The 16,050-nt window shown below is 38.4% G+C and overlaps 1 protein-coding gene across 2 annotated transcripts in view; it reads left to right on the top strand.

Annotated features, from left to right (window-relative positions):
* The first annotated feature begins 6,458 nt into the window (after window positions 1-6,458).
* The window catches only part of LOC306820896 (FERM domain-containing protein 5-like), a 73,093-nt gene continuing 63,501 nt past the window's right edge, over window positions 6,459-16,050 (top strand). Inside the window, exon 1 of one of the 2 annotated variants that reach the window (XM_079338961.1) lies at window positions 6,459-6,862. In XM_079338961.1, coding sequence (XP_079195087.1) covers window positions 6,761-6,862 — 102 coding nt within the window. In that variant the 5' untranslated portion in view covers window positions 6,459-6,760. Of the gene's footprint in view, window positions 6,863-11,327; window positions 11,341-16,050 lie in introns of those variants that run through there. The other variant, XM_079338962.1, reaches the window with a different exon arrangement.

Below are 16,050 nucleotides of genomic sequence, written 5' to 3' on the forward strand. Positions count from 1 at the left end.
CGCCGTGATCGTATAGTGGTTAGTACTCTGCGTTGTGGCCGCAGCAACCCCGGTTCGAATCCGGGTCACGGCATTGCGAGACAATGTCACGGCAGATGAGTTGCATTTTGAATCACTACTTGATTACTCTCGTGTTGTGACAAATTGAGCGCAAGGTTTACAAGGTTAAGCCTTATTTTAGTTTCATTTCTACATTTAATAGCCCAGATTGTGGCATTTATTAGTATTGACTATTAAGGGGAAAAGCAGACACGTTTTTTTATAAACAGGGACAAGGGAACCCAAACCACTCTGAGTTTAACAGCTTGACTTTATGTAAACTCTTACTGGATTCAGCCAGCACAGTAGCTTTCCCTCTTTGCTGTCTCCTTGTTTTTACATTTTATTTTTGTTATCAGTTATTCTTTGAAAATAATTGTACTACTATTTTAAAAGCACAGTGAAGCTTAAATACACAAGTTTGATGTTTTTGTATGGAGTCTCATGTTAGGCTACACTATAAACATTTTACCTTGCAGTATGTAATTTTGGACATGCCATTTTGTTTAAAGATAAAAATTAAATCATGCGTTATTTTTTGAGTGCATGGGAATTAGGCTAAACTTCCTGGATGAGAGAATGTGGATGATGTTTAACATATAAATATGACTAGATAGATAGATAGATAGATAGATAGATAGATAGATAAATACTTTATTTATCCCGAGGGAAATTCAAGACTATTTCTGTTTCTCTTTGTTGTGATGCATTGATGTCTTGTGTGAAGAACTTTAAATTGGCTTGTTGCTGAAATTTGCAAAACAAGTAATCCTGCCTGACCTTGCCATCATTGCTGTATGAAGTCAGGGTGAGTAATGTGTCAGCGGAAGGTAATAGAGCTGGGATAAAAAATCGATTTCTTAAAATATCGTGATTTTTTATTTGACGATTCAAAAAACCTATTTGTTCCCCCAGGATCGATCTTCTTGACTTTATTTAAGTTTGCAAAAAAAAAAAAAAAAAAACACGGATGTGAGCAGAGAGCTTCCGTAAGTGTAAAGGAGCATTCAGTGCACACCTTGGTTTGTCAGTCTTTCAGGTTATCGGTAAAGTTTCAAATCCACTCTCGGACTGAAGCTTATAAACAAAAACGTTTTATTTCTTTACGTTACTTTTCAGAGGTTTTGTTCCTCTACAACAGTTTGGAGAATAGACTGAAGCCTCAATAAGAATGTTTGGACGGGCAGCCTCATTATAATCACACTCAAATACGATCACGGCGAGCTACTCAAAACACTAGCCCACTGAAAAAGTTTGTTAGTCACTCCGCATTTTGACGTCACATTAACCAGCAGCTCATCGTAGCTCGCCGTGATCGTATAGTGGTTAGTACTCTGCGTTGTGGCCGCAGCAACCCCGGTTCGAATCCGGGTCACGGCATTGCGAGACAATGTCACGGCAGATGAGTTGCATTTTTAATCATTTGTTTTGTTCTAATGGTGTGAAAAGTGATACACTGTGAATATTGGACACAAGTATCCCATGGGATAGTTTACAAGGCTATGCGATCTTTATTTCTACATTAAGAGCATGTACAAGACCGTACGGCTTTTGTAAGTAGGTATATTTAGGATAATGGCAGAAATGAAACAGACGAGTTATTTTGTTTGTTTTTCGACATGGACAAGAAAACGCGGACCACCATATGCTGAGTTTGCCAGGTTGACCTTGTGTAACGGTCTCATTTGATTAAACCAGCACATTGTGTCTTTGTGTATGATGTCTTTTTTTTTGGTTTATTGTGATCTACGTTTGGACAATATACTGTAATATTGAGGTTTGGACATACTGACTTTCAATCAAACTAACGCAGTTCCCTGGAGGTAGTGCGTTAATAATACTAAAATTTAACTCGACGGATGCCAGCAGCTCATCGTAGCTCGCCGTGATCGTATAGTGGTTAGTACTCTGCGTTGTGGCCGCAGCAACCCCGGTTCGAATCCGGGTCACGGCATTGCGAGACAATGTCACGGCAGATGAGTTGCATTTTTGAGCTCGTAATATGGATCTAAACATTTGCTTTAAAGTGACACAGTTGTGTCAACATGCTAATTTTAGTACTTTCTTGATTGCTGTACATCCCCACAAGCAGTGTTGCCAGATGAGATTGACATTTTACAGTCCAATCACATCTTAGAAAGTGCCCATTCCAATAATAAACAGCGCAAACCATAAAGTTGCCAGACACCTGCGTAAACCCGTAGAATCATAACACATGCAATAGAAAACACACGCAGAGCTTCATTTCTGCATCAAATAAAACTCATATAAATGACAGATAAATAGGTGTTTTGCCAATTGCAACCAACAAGAGTGCAGTAAATCAACCATGACACAAATTGCAAAATAAACCTCTGGCAGCCAGGCCTAGATTAGTAAAAAAAAAATGCAGACTGCACGTAAAAATGTGTACTTTTAAGCTGTGTAGAACTAATACATTAATATATTATTTACATCACAAATGACCTGTATTAGGACTACATGAAAAACAATTTAAATCTTAATTATGCATCATGCAATTGTCAATTATTTATGTATTTAAAAGCTATTTATTTATTAAAGACAGAGCGAGCTGTTTTCACATTAAAAAATCACCAAATGTGGACAAAAGCAGACCAATATTTTTCCCCTATCTGACGTAAACAAAAATAGCCCAATTGGGCGGAAAACGGCCCAATCGGGCAACACTTGTTAAGCCCTTAAAGGTCCGATATTTTATAGTGGTGCCATAATGCCCTTTGTTACCATAATGCCTCTGTAACATTTAAATTGAAGGAAAGATTTTGTAAACTGACCCAGCATCTGATCTGTATGCTGTCAGGGAAACATAAAATGAACCCGGAGAATCTGTATCTTATATTCTTGATTCAACTGGTTAATAAACCTTGTTAACTTGAGAACTGAGAAAGCTTCCTGGTCATCACTACTTTCCCATCAACCAACATGTGGAGAAACTTAAGGTGTTTAAAAACAGGAGTTAGATTCATTTTTGGTTCATTTCACAAAGAAAATAAATAGGTGTTTTCTCCAACAGTTTGAACAAGTGTGTTCATTGAATAGAGTGACAGGTTTGCAGTTCTTAGCGGGAACACCGGTGACACCAGACACCATCTGCTTTGTGCACCTGTTTTCCCCAAATCCTTTTACACACTGGTGCCACCTTGTTTTCATTTGAAAACCATATTCACTCGTCTAACTTGGTCAGAAAAACGTTTCATGTTTAAGTAATAATGGACACACTTTAATTGGATTTTAAATCAAAATAAAGCTTGGTAATTGTGTTTATGGCAATAATACTGTTCCTGAGGTTGTAAGTTATCTAGTATAGTTCGATTTAACACTGGTTGGTACAGTCTTTGGTAGATCAATATATAAAGAGTGAAAATAGTCTGCATTTCTTGTGACATGTTGTATAACTGAAGACATCCTGAAACACTTCCAGACCTTCAAATAGTCTCTAAATACTAACATCAAAATAAGAGCCTGTTAACATGCTGCCAGGTAGATGTGCAGCTGTGCACAAAACTACTGTATTTACAGCATGTTGCCAAAAGAACCACCAGGATGTGATTTTTGATCAGAAAACACTTCTTACACATTTACAGGGCAGGATCAGCAACAAGATAAAAGCCACTGCTTTGTTCTTTGGGATTGCCAAAATTAACAAATAATATAAAGTACTGTTAAACTTTATGTCAACTCAGGCACACCCCTATTTATGAACATCTCTTTGCTGAATACAATGAAAATAGATGAGTTATTAAAGGAAAATCTGAGAGAACTGAGCAAGGTTCTGTGTGGTCAGCCCTGGGATGCCTGGAGTTACCACAAGGTGCAGGGCTAACATTGCTAACCCACTCCCAGAGACTTGACACTGGTCATTTGGGCTTCGTACCATCGGGAGGTTGGAGGTATAAGGTCCTCGGTGGCAGAGCAACCAGCCCCGCTGAAGACTGGCATGCTGGTTTTGACAGTTTGCCTTCAGGCATCCTGGCCCTTCAGATGTTTGGAGATGACCACTTAACTGGTGGATTCCACACACTCCGTGTGTGCAGTGTACCATCTCAGCTGGGGTTTTGCCCTACTGGGTCCTTTTTCTGGAACATAAACGCATCAGAGTGCAGCCATGAGCAGCTGGGCTTAAATGTTCACAAGATCACAGCTGTTGTTCAAGATTTCACAGGAATAAAGAGACACTAAAACAACAGGATACTTTGCTCTTCTGAGGTTGATTTGTTGTTTATTTTGTACCTGATTTGATGTATTATTGGTATTTGATTTGATTTAATTATGAAATAAAAGTATGATTTATTTTTTGTCTTTTACCCTCTTCCCTATGGCTACAACAAAGTACTTGTGCATTGGCTACCCTGCCCCTCATGGTAACTTTAGCTTTCATGTCATCCCCTCTCTCACTTGCCTTTCCTGTCTTTCTATCTCTCTATTTATCAATCTCTAATACTGTTGTCTGAAAAAGGAAAAATTCCACTAAAAAAAAAAAAATCATGTTGTGGTCAAATTTTACATAGAATTGTAAATGTATGTATTACATGGCAGTCTTGAGTCAACAATCATTTCTACAAGTCTTATTTTTCTCTGTGATGGTATGATTACAGTACTTATTACTTTGTCACAAAAAACATTCATGAACTTTGGTTTTTCTATGAACTTCTATCTGGGTCACATCGATCATTTGTGTTTAATTTTACTGTGAAAGTCAACAGAGAATTTGGAAAGGAAAAAGTCAATGACATTGTACATATCTGGTCTGGGAAATCCGCCGACAATTTTAAAATCCTGCCGTGTGAACCAGCCTTAAAGGGATACTTCACCCATTTGCATGAAGCTGTGTATCATTAGAAACATGGTAGTAGTGTTGAATGGTCGTGAATCCAACCCTCATTTTGCCCTGAGACGAGAAAAATGTGTTTTTCTTTGCTTGAAAGTTTTCTTCATGTGATGCAAAAAGCGTCATATTGCATCCCTTAAAATGGTCAAAGAGCCTCTTCTTTGTAAGAATGGCGCACTCTCAGGATGTGCATTGTAATCCTGGATCAATTCCAGGTTGTTTTTTTCCCAGGGCAATATTCTGACAGATTTTTTGACATCTGTTGTTTCGAACTGTAAAAAGAGTTAAAAAATAAAATAAAACAGTAATACAAATCTTCATCAATCCAGACATTGTCAATATCGCCTGCAGTTGTTGGCAGTGCTCAGCTCTGCTACAGAACACTCCTATCTGCATCTGTTTTGTTCTCACTATACACTACACTATATACCATTCCGCAGGTAAAGACATGACACTAGTTTTCTTATTTATTTAACCAAGAAATCTCCTGGTACACATTACAAATTGAGCCACCAAAACGTTTCTGCTATTTTCTAATTGTGATAACAAAAACAACAACAAGACACTTTGTTTCTTTCTCACCTCAGTGACTGTCCACAAATAGCTGTGAAAATCTTAAATGTGACACAAATCTTACATTTTTTGGTTCCAATCTGGTGTTACATTAAAAAAAAGTAGAACCGGCCTTTTAAAGATTAGGGTAAAGAGTTTGGAGTAATCTGACATCTTGTCTGTGGAGGACTGTCAAATGTTTCGGGTGAGAACTTTCAAAATCCAACCACATGGTGGCGATGCTGAAACAAGGAGACGACCACACGGGCAAGGATCAGCCTATTCTTAGTGTTACTATGAAGCTGAAAGTGAAACTAAACTAAATAAATAAATCCATCCTGACTACAGACCCGTCTTTATTTGAATGTTTCCATTTTAAACGAAAGCAAGCTAAACTACTCCTGTTCCCATTTGAAGTATATAGGGCTAGACTAGATTGTTCAATGCAGTTTTTTTTCTAAATTTGAAAAAAATAAATAAATAAAAATAATTTGGAAAAAAAAGTTAAACCTATATGTTAAACATTTTACAGTCGGATTACAGAACAGGAAACAAACATGTGGAGGTTGAATGTGGTGTTGCCTTTATGTTCCGTTGGAAATATCGTGATAAAACCAAAAGTATGTTCAACAAAAGTCGTAAAATGGGGAAATATGGCTTATATTTTACTAGTCAGATGTCTTATTAAGACATAACCATTTATGAAGAATATGAAGACAGGAAATATATGAAATGATCGGAATTAAGTTTATTTTTAACTTTAAAATAAAGCTAATAAGCAATATTTACTATCAAAATGTATCATTTCAGATATGTTTGCCTGGCACTATTTTTTTTTCTCTGTGATACCTGAGCCACCCACTGAATTGTTATTCCCAACCATGTGCCTACAGTCACGACCAACACTAGCCTATCGGAATTTCGGCCCCTGTCGTTTTATTCTTTGAAGGCAGCATCTCAGCCATTGCTCTGTTGGCTGACAGACTCGCCATTCTCCATCCTGAGCCCGCCCAGCAGCATTAGAGCGGCATGGCAACGGGAAGGAGACGGGGGGAGAAGGTGTGGTGAGGGGGTGACAGTCTGACCGGACCAGAGAGAAAGCAGCAGTAGCAGTACTTTCCATTCATCGTTGACTCAACAAACACACAGTGTATGTTTACCTGGGACAGACTGGGCGAAACGATGCACCACCGCCGCCACTTTATACAGACGCTGTTGACCAGGTGTTGGAGCACAGAGCAGGGACGTTGTTAACGTCACACAGGATCAAACTTGCATGCATGTTCAGTCTCCCGGTCCCACACACAGACGATCGAGAAGATGCTGAGCCGACTGATGAGCAGCAGCATCAGGAGTCTGGACAGGGAATGCAACTGCACCGTGAGGCTGCTGGACGACTCGGAGTACACCTGCACGATTCAGGTCAGTGGGGACCAGAATGCCCCCTGTCTCGATTCACCTTGTTGTGGAGGTCGTGTTGTAAGATGCTGGGTGGTCAGCAGGTTAAATGACTGGTCTCCCCCATTCCCTGCAAATTTGCCGCTTACCGATTTAATATACAGGTGTCATCTCTTTGTAGTCTATTGCATTCATTTGGGTGTCGATTTGTGATTATGACCAGACGTCTGCCATCAATGGAATGTTTCTTCAGATACGTTAAGTAGTCTATTTTATGCAGAGTGTATGTGGTATGTGCACACGTTTAATTCATTTAGCCTAATAGTGAACATTTTGGATTTAAAGCAGATGATGTCACATAAACTAAACCAAAAACTGTATACCTGGTTATCATCAGGGTAGCTTTATGCATTTATTTGGATGCATTATGAAACAAAGCTGTATAATCTGATCAAGAATGATTTGAGGGCTCATAGAGAATCTCTGGAAAGGCAGAGGCACAAGAGGGTTGGGTCTATAATCAGCAGAGGCTTAACATTGTTCTGATTCCTATTCGCCTATTCGTTGGTTTATCCTGATATGCTGTAACACAGTAGATGTCACAACCTCAGTTTGCCCTTCAGATTGACCCCTCGGTACAACATGGAGTATCACTTTTCTTTGGGGTTTTTTTGAACATCACAAGGGAAAATGTGTAAACGGGATATATTATAAAATCAAATTGGACTTGTATTTTTTTGCTATTTTTTTAAAACTCAGCTGTTGGCCAGATTTTATAATATCTCCAGCTGATGACTTTCTTAGAGTTACATCTCAAGCCAGTGTAATGTTTTACTAAGTTGGTGAACGATTAAAGGATTTATAGTAAGTCGGCTAAGTTTGCAGTATATCTAAAGTTAGAGTTCACATATTGCCACCAAAAGCATATAAGAGACAGATATTTAACACAACACAGCTTTTAGGCATTTGGGTCTCTTCACAATGTCACTTTTTTGGAGATAAGGAAATCTCAGTAGGTAATTTGCTCCCTGGAAAAATACAATGACGGATGAACACTAAAAGAACATCTTGTGACAAAGTCTGCCAAATAAAGAAAGATTTGAAATGTAAATGAAAAAATGTTATTTAACTGGATCCTATGACTTTTTTTTGTGATTGTGAACCTGAAGACAACAATTTTAATCTATTTTTTTCCTGCGACCCACCTTTGGCAAGACCAAACTGATCCAAATTTATATAGAAAACATAAACATTTCAAGCCTTTTGACGTTTATTTGATGCAATAATGGATTTAATATTCCAAGTCTATCTTGTTTTTATTAGTTTGTTAGGCATGAGTTACCAAAACATATGCAATAGCTCTCCCGTACCATTAAAGACAGCCGCAGTAGAGAACAAAACAACCATTCTTGTTCCCCCTCCAGAATACATGTAAAAGCTAAATGTTGAAAATATTTCAATCAAAGCAAAGACTAACTTGTGGTAATTTGTTTCAGCTCTAATGAGTCATGAGTTTGTCTTTGTTGTGGATTCAGAGGCAGAGAAGCATTGATCCTATACTCCATGTTTACTTCTGAGTCTGCTTACTGTGGTGAGGACTAAGGTAGAATTTATGGTGGTGGATGGCATTGCTTTGTGCTGTTTCATTCTCAATCTTTCACTCAGTGATTCCTTTACAGACTTGCTTAAAGCATTTCTTTTTCACTGGCACGTTGACTTGGCTTAGAAAATCAATAGCTGTATTGACTTGCAGTTAAAGGTGTGACATGACAAGAGTCAGTGGCTATGCTGCGAGTTTGTAAGCATAGAGCGAATAACTGATGTCTTTTACCTGATTTGTTTATGCAGTGTGTACGTGTGTGTGTGTGTGTGTGTGTGTGTGTGGGAGGGGGGGTGGGGGGGTTGTTTGTGTGTCCCTGTTCCCTCTCTCATGCGTCTGCATCATTGAGAGTCTAACCTGCACCTGAGCTGCGTTTGATGCTTGTTACTCAAAGGGATTCCACTGCTAGAGAATTAGAGAAGACAGCACACAAACAGCATCACCACCTGTTCATTTCCAGGATTTGACGGCAAAGCAAGTCTTACAGCGTCTTACCACTTGAAGTGGAGAGAGATGAAATGGGCTGTCTGTCTGTCTCAAATGAATATATGGCAACAAGTGTGAAGGCCATGGTTGTTTAACTAGGATTTAAGATATATATATATAAATATATTAAGTGATATTTAGTGTCCATGCCAGTCAGATGGTTCTAGTCAACACTTTCAGGCAGTCCTTTTAGCCTATCCACAACTTTCAACTTGTTAAGAAATGCACTCTCTTTGATTAAAGTTAACTTTTGGTTTTAATCTTTCTCAAGCAGATCACTTTATAACACTCTGCTTTTCAAGTGTTTTAGGGAAACATGATGCGTTTTGTGATGACTTGTGTTCACAGCCTGCACTTGTTTCTCTTTGACTTTTGAACTTGCAGCTATTTTGCCCAGTCATGATTCAAAGCTGTCAAGATGTGCTGATTCAACCCTTTTTTAAAAACAGCATTGACAGAATGCTGAGTTCCGAGTAGAGGGATTAGCTTGATTGACATTTTTCACTGTTTCCACTATGGGAAAAATTGAACCATGTTGTTATTTTACAGTATAAAGGCTTTTGATGAACATATTCCAAATATAAACATAAATATGATCATTAGCTTCATAAATCAGCTGTTGTTTACAGCATCTTCATTTTTTTCCCAGTGTTAGATCGCGAAAACAAAACATTTACAGAGGTATGTTCTTATGTTTTACAAAAATAGCCTCTGTAACGAAATAAGCACAGGTGATTATGTTAATATTATTATAATTAATGATTTTCATATAGGACATTACGTGATGTCACAGAAGAATGAAAATAGGATCAGGAAGATGCTGCCCTTTCCTGGAGATGTGGTCCAGAATACAGGGCCCTTGAGGGGCTCAGCAACGGTCACACTTTCCATTTAGCTCACTTAGCTTTCACCTTGATATCACAGATATGACCTTCATCAGTGGAAACAAATCCAAGTGTGAAATGAGCTCAAATAAGGTGGCTAGGAAGTGCTGATTAAAATGTGGAAAACATTTTTAAGATATGATGGTAAATGGACTGATGGAAGAGGTTGCTGTAAATTAATCCTCAGAAGTAACTAACCCCATTCAGCTGCGGATTGAAACCCCTAGATAAGATGAAGCTTTATTCATGCCACGACAGAGAAATGTACAATGTTACAACAGCAAAGAGAAAAGAGCACACAGTTAAATTAACTTAACACAATTAAATTACAAAAACAATTGCTAAAACAAATGCACAAACTTGTAAAACTTAACGGAAGGTAAATGTACCAATGCCTAAAGTGACCCAGAAGTTACTGGGCACAGCTTTTGACAGGTCCATATCCTTCAAAACATCCCGAGACCGCCCACACGAAAACAACAACACAGACAAAAAAAAAATCTGATCACCATAAACGCTGTGTAATACATTTCACACAGTCTGTCCTCCAAAACAAATGTCTTGACCGCTCGAATCCCTTCTGGATCACTAACAACATTAAGTCAATTTCCTTTCAGAGAAACACAAGTCTGTTGTGTGTAAAAAAAATTGGGATGGGTGAAAGTGTTTTGCCACTTTTTTTTTTTTTATGTACATTTGTCAGCTTTATACAAGTGTTTTACCTTTGTGTTTTGCACTTCCCAGCTGCCATAAATACAGGTATAAATGAAGCCATGTAGGTCATTTGTTGACAATGAACCATCCTCAGACCACCAAATGTGTCAGGTTTATTTTCTGTACCAGCTTCATTAGATTCCACTACCACACTGTCCTATGTTACCTCACTACATGTCCTTTGCTTCTGATGACATTGGTGCTGATTACTCTGTGACCTTGGAAGTAAGTAGAGACTCATGTTCATTGATTTCACATTTTCCTTCAGCACAAATTGTCCATGAATGATACTGACATACTTCTCGCAGATACAGGACACAATCAAATCTCTTAATGCCTCAGTTCAGGATTTATTTCTGGGGACTGTTACTTCTGGAAGACCTTTAAGCAGAAGGTTGATTGAAGGAGAGTCTTAGGTGATCTATTGGAGGCTTCAGGCAGCAAGGAAATACCTGGAAGGGTGCAGGAGAGAGGATAAGAAGGAGGCTGTTTTCAACCATGATGTTGGGGGCTGTCACAAAATGTAAATAAAATTGGAATCTTTAATCAAGTAACAGACCGTGCAGCCACACTATATACAGTATGTCCTGACAATATGAGCCAGTTCTGTGAGATAAAAGTGCTGATCAAATGAACATGTTTGGAGCAGGACCTTCTCTCCCTGCACTTCTGGACTGATCCATGCAGAGTTCAAAAGTCTTTTCTGGGCCCATGTTAGGTTAAAAAAGGCTAGCACTGATATGAAATAGATTACTGTGGTATATCTCCCCCTGCACTGAAAAACAACACCATTGAAATTACTGGGTTTTGTTATTTAAGTTCTAAAACATTTTAAGTGACTTTGTACATCAGATGTAACGCCAGCTAATCAATCACACCTTACAAATTAGCCTTTTGGGTAGATAACATTTTATTTTGAAATTGATAATTCAAGAACCTCACGAAAGGTTTTTTTTTTTCGTGGTGTATTTATTTTGCCAGTTATTTTCTGGATGGGTTTGAAGTATGAAGTTATGGATTGTGGGTACACAGCTGCAGCACTGCCAAGAAGCAGCATCTCATTAGATAACGCTGAAGAGTAAGAAATAAACAGCCCACTGCGGCGTATTTCAAATAATGTAATTGAACAAGTCATTATAGAACCATGCAATAGGTGTGATTGAAATGCACAATCATAGCCGGAACTGGAGGATGTAGATCAAACTTTTGTCTGTACTGTGTTTACATTATGTGGAACAAGGTTTTAATACAAGATGGATTGCTGGAAATATAAGTGCACACAACTCATCGTTTCAAACAGCAGTCTGGGAGAGATTTTTTTTCGAAGCAGACAGTGTTTGCTCTCGATTAATATTTCTAGCCTGAAGCAAAGACGTATCAGAGATCGAATGCATGACGGATGATAGAATAGCATTGATTGAGAGAGACGAGAGTAAGTGGTTCAATCACCTGGCACCGAGTCAGACACTGTGAAGTCCACTAATGAAATCAGGGCTGCTCCTTTGAAGGCAGATGCAGAAGTTGGAAGCTGCTCCTCTTGTTTTGCGTTGTGAATGCATTATTGAAATAGATTGCTCTTGTCTCCAAAGTGGTCTCCCTGCACTCATATTGTTTTTTTTTACCTTCCAGTGTGTGCTGCAAACATATGAAAGAGGAAATGTAGCATATTTAGTTGTTTTTTTTAGAAATGCAAAGCCTTGTTTTTTTCCTGCTTATTTTGTCTTCACCTCCTTGCTAAAAGAATAACAAGGGTTCGATTTGGCAGCATCTTATTTACAAGTTAGACCAAAGGCTTTTAAATTTGTCTAAAGCAGGCTGAAACCAATCACTAATTTTGGAATGTCTTTTATAATTTATTCTTTTAGTCCAGATGAGCAACGCAGGAGTATTCGGATCAACATATTGTTCTTTCCTGTTTCTGCTAAATGTTTTAATGTTTCTAATTTTGTAATCTATGCTTTCTTTATTAATTAGAACTCACTTCCCTCTCAGGGGATTTGGACTGCTTAAATAGCTTCGATAGAACGCAGAGGACGTATCCCGCATGTCTCCGTGCTGTTTGTTTTGTTTATAGCGGGAACCTTTATCGAGGTACAGTCTACCTTTAGATAAATAAGTGATTATTTGTAATGTAGAGCTGTTTCAACTGTATATAATTCTCCAACAGTTCATCCCTGAAGCCATCAGGCAGCAGCAGGATGAAAATGGTGAATAATCTGCAGCCTCTGATTCGAGAATGACTCTACCTGTAAGTGCAGAGCCATTGCCACCAGCTAGCCGTGCACCTTCATTGAATCGTTTTGCAAATTCAAGTGAAGAGAAAGATTGATTGACCATTTAATTTCACTCCAATACAAATCTCACTCTCATAATGCCTGCAGAGGAAAAGTACATGATCTTAGAATGAACGTAAGTCAACAAAGGGAGTCTGGAAAGTCATAGTTTGAAGTATTTCAAATGTTATGAGTTTGTTATGAATGACATTTAGTTGACAACAGTGCTTTTGGGGTCCAATAATGAATTAGATAAGGCCTTCAATTTGAATCATCAACTTCAAAAGCTGAATGGGTTACTTTCAGTATTAGCAGTAGCAGTAGTAGCATATGAAACCAGAAAGACTAAAAAGGGCCTCTGGTCACAAGTCAATATATAGATAAACACGTGTTCCAGTGTCTACAGCTGCACAAGCTACCTTCAAAAAAGACACAGTGTTACTGTTAGCCTTCAGATGTAGATGATTAACCTGTGTGTTTGATTTTATTTACAACCTACAGAACTGACTGTGGGCTGTAGAGGATGTGTAGTGTGACCTAATATTGTCTGCTTAATAGCAACATATCCTTTATGTCTTAAAAGGAAATACATTATAATGAAGTTGGTAGGATATCCAAATAGACGCTATGTTCTACTTAATTTAATTCTTATGCTTGACATAATAATCAGTTTGAACTGCAAACGTGCTTATTTCTGCATATTCACTGTAGTGTGTATCCGCCTCCTGAGACTTTAATATAATTATAAAGTAATTTTCATGATGAATGGGCACGTAAGTGTATATTTACTTATTATTTAAAACTCATTTTCAGATCTGTTAAACCCAAAATAATCAGTCGAAAATATCTAAAGGTTCCTGCTCATTCTGTGAAAACTGACAGCCAGAACTTTTAGAGCTGTTGCCGTCTGTCGACAACTAACAAACCTGTCAATCTGCACACACGTTTGAATCTTTCTCTAGAACATGCAGGAGTGGCCTTTGTTTACTTGGAGACTGCTGTCACAACGTCTTTTCAGGACTCACAGTCTCGGCTGCAGAGGATCAGCTCAGCAGCTGATAACACAACCGTGCTCTTACCACAACTAAAGGTGCCACAGATCGAACCTTAAACTGATGCTAAAAAAAGAGCATTCATGCTTGGTAGATAAATCTGGATATTGAAACAGTCTAAAGGTCCAAGCATACAGTGTTGTTTTTTTCTGTCTATAAATGTTTAAAACAGAATAAAAGCAGGATGGGCTTTTGATTGAGCTTCTGCTTGTCAGCCTCCCCTGGCAGCTATATGCTGCCTTATTGAAAAAAGAGAGAGACACGTCTTCCTGATATGAGGCGCCCAGCTTGATGATATGGTAATCCATAATGTGGAGAAATGGTGAGAAAATTCCCTACAAAGCTTAAGATGACACTCCGTCAAGGCCTCACATATACTGTATACTGTCACTACAGGAACATAAACACTGACTGTTCGGAGATTAAAACAAACTCATTGAATCCAAATACTTTGCTCCCAAAGTTCATGTAATAGATCCCTAGAAAACACATTATGATATTACGTTTACTTCTATGACATTATGTTAAAACTTTATTTCATAGCTTACTGTGTCTGTAAGATGCAGTGATCGCATAAATATCCCAACAAGGTTATAACATATTTAGAAAAGATGTATTTATTAGGAAGTCAATATCCTCCGCTGAATGAAAAATACATGTGACCGGAGTTCTTGTCTAGAATATTCTGCAGTCCATTTAAAGTCAGGTGAGAAAGAGTAGTTTTTAGCCTTGGATGTACTTTTTGTCCATCTTCTGGTTTTCCTGCAGAAATCATGCTGGTGTGGTGGATGTGTTGTTGGCTTTCCAAATGTGTGTGTGACAAGAGTGAGAGTGTTTCATCCCAGCTACCTCTGCTGCACAGTTTTCTAAAGGTGTTTGATTGGTCAGCCTTCAGTGGTGCAGACGCTGCACTGATAGGAGAAGCTGCCAGGACAGCATCCACAGGAGCCTATAAAAGACAGATGCTGTACCTTTACACACTCTCTCTCTCTCTCTCTCATGCTTATTTTTTCATGCCTTTTCTCCTGGCTGGCCGCTCTGTTCCACAGCCCCCCTCTTTGTCTCTCTCTTTTCTCAGTCAGTAGCACTGCAGCTAAACAGATTAATGAGTTTACCCTGACTGAACCTGACACCGCAAGACGACACAACAAAGACATGCTGTACATGACAGAGCACTAAGGGTGAATGATAAACATATTATATATTCCCCAGACAATAACTCCTACTGACTTTTTCTGTTGAACCACTTTGACTTGCTTCAAAATTTTCTGGCCACCATCTCAAAGAGGCTAAACTTCTGTCTATATTCTGAAGGCTTTTTCCACTTTCAAAATGTAGCCTTGGGGCGCAGGTGGCCTAGTGGTTCGAGCACATCCCATGAACAGGCTGTAGTCCTCTAAAGTGGGCGGCATGGGTTTTGAATCTGACCTTTGGCTTCTCTACAGCATCTCCATCATTCCCCACTCTTTTTGTATCTCCAATATCTGACTCTATCCACTGTCCTGTCTCTAAACATAAAGGCAAACCCACTGTTAGCCTTAAAACACAATCCAATTAGGTTTTATTTAGCCAAGAACCTTGATCCTGTTCACCATGTCACTGTAGCAATTAGCAATTTAAAGGCAACATATACAAAAAAAGTCTAAAATATCAAGGTCTTTTATTGTTTTGGTTTTTTTTCTCCGTTTTTTTTTTGGATAAATTCGAATAGTTTTTAATACAATACAATGAATTCCTTTAATGAAGCCTGGATCCAGCCCTCTGCTCAGATAATAATAATCCTGAATTTTGATTTAAAGCTATCCAATCCTACTCAAAGTTTGAAAGAACAAAAAGTGGGAATTGAATCTGAATACAGAAAAGATCGGATTATCTTCTAATCATGAAATCCTTTTTTAACAACCTACCCAATCTGACAAATGAAATCAATTTACGTTTGAACACCTGGGGCCAGGTGATCGTATCAGTTTCCTTGATTCAAACCTGAAGTGCGCTGTGAAGATGAACACGATCAATTAAATTGTCAGAATTTGCTCAGCCTCAGTGTTATCCCTCTATTTAGTATTTGAACTGACTTCTTTTCAAGCATACATTTTACAGTCTTTGTCAACACAGATGCATGTAGCTCACATTGAAGCCAACAAGTTATGTCTAATGTCCATATTCTGTGCCTCCACTTTGCAGTAATGTATTTCATCTCTCA

Source organism: Symphodus melops (genome assembly GCF_947650265.1).
Source record: "Symphodus melops genome assembly, chromosome: 3".
NCBI lineage: Eukaryota > Metazoa > Chordata > Actinopteri > Labriformes > Labridae > Symphodus > Symphodus melops.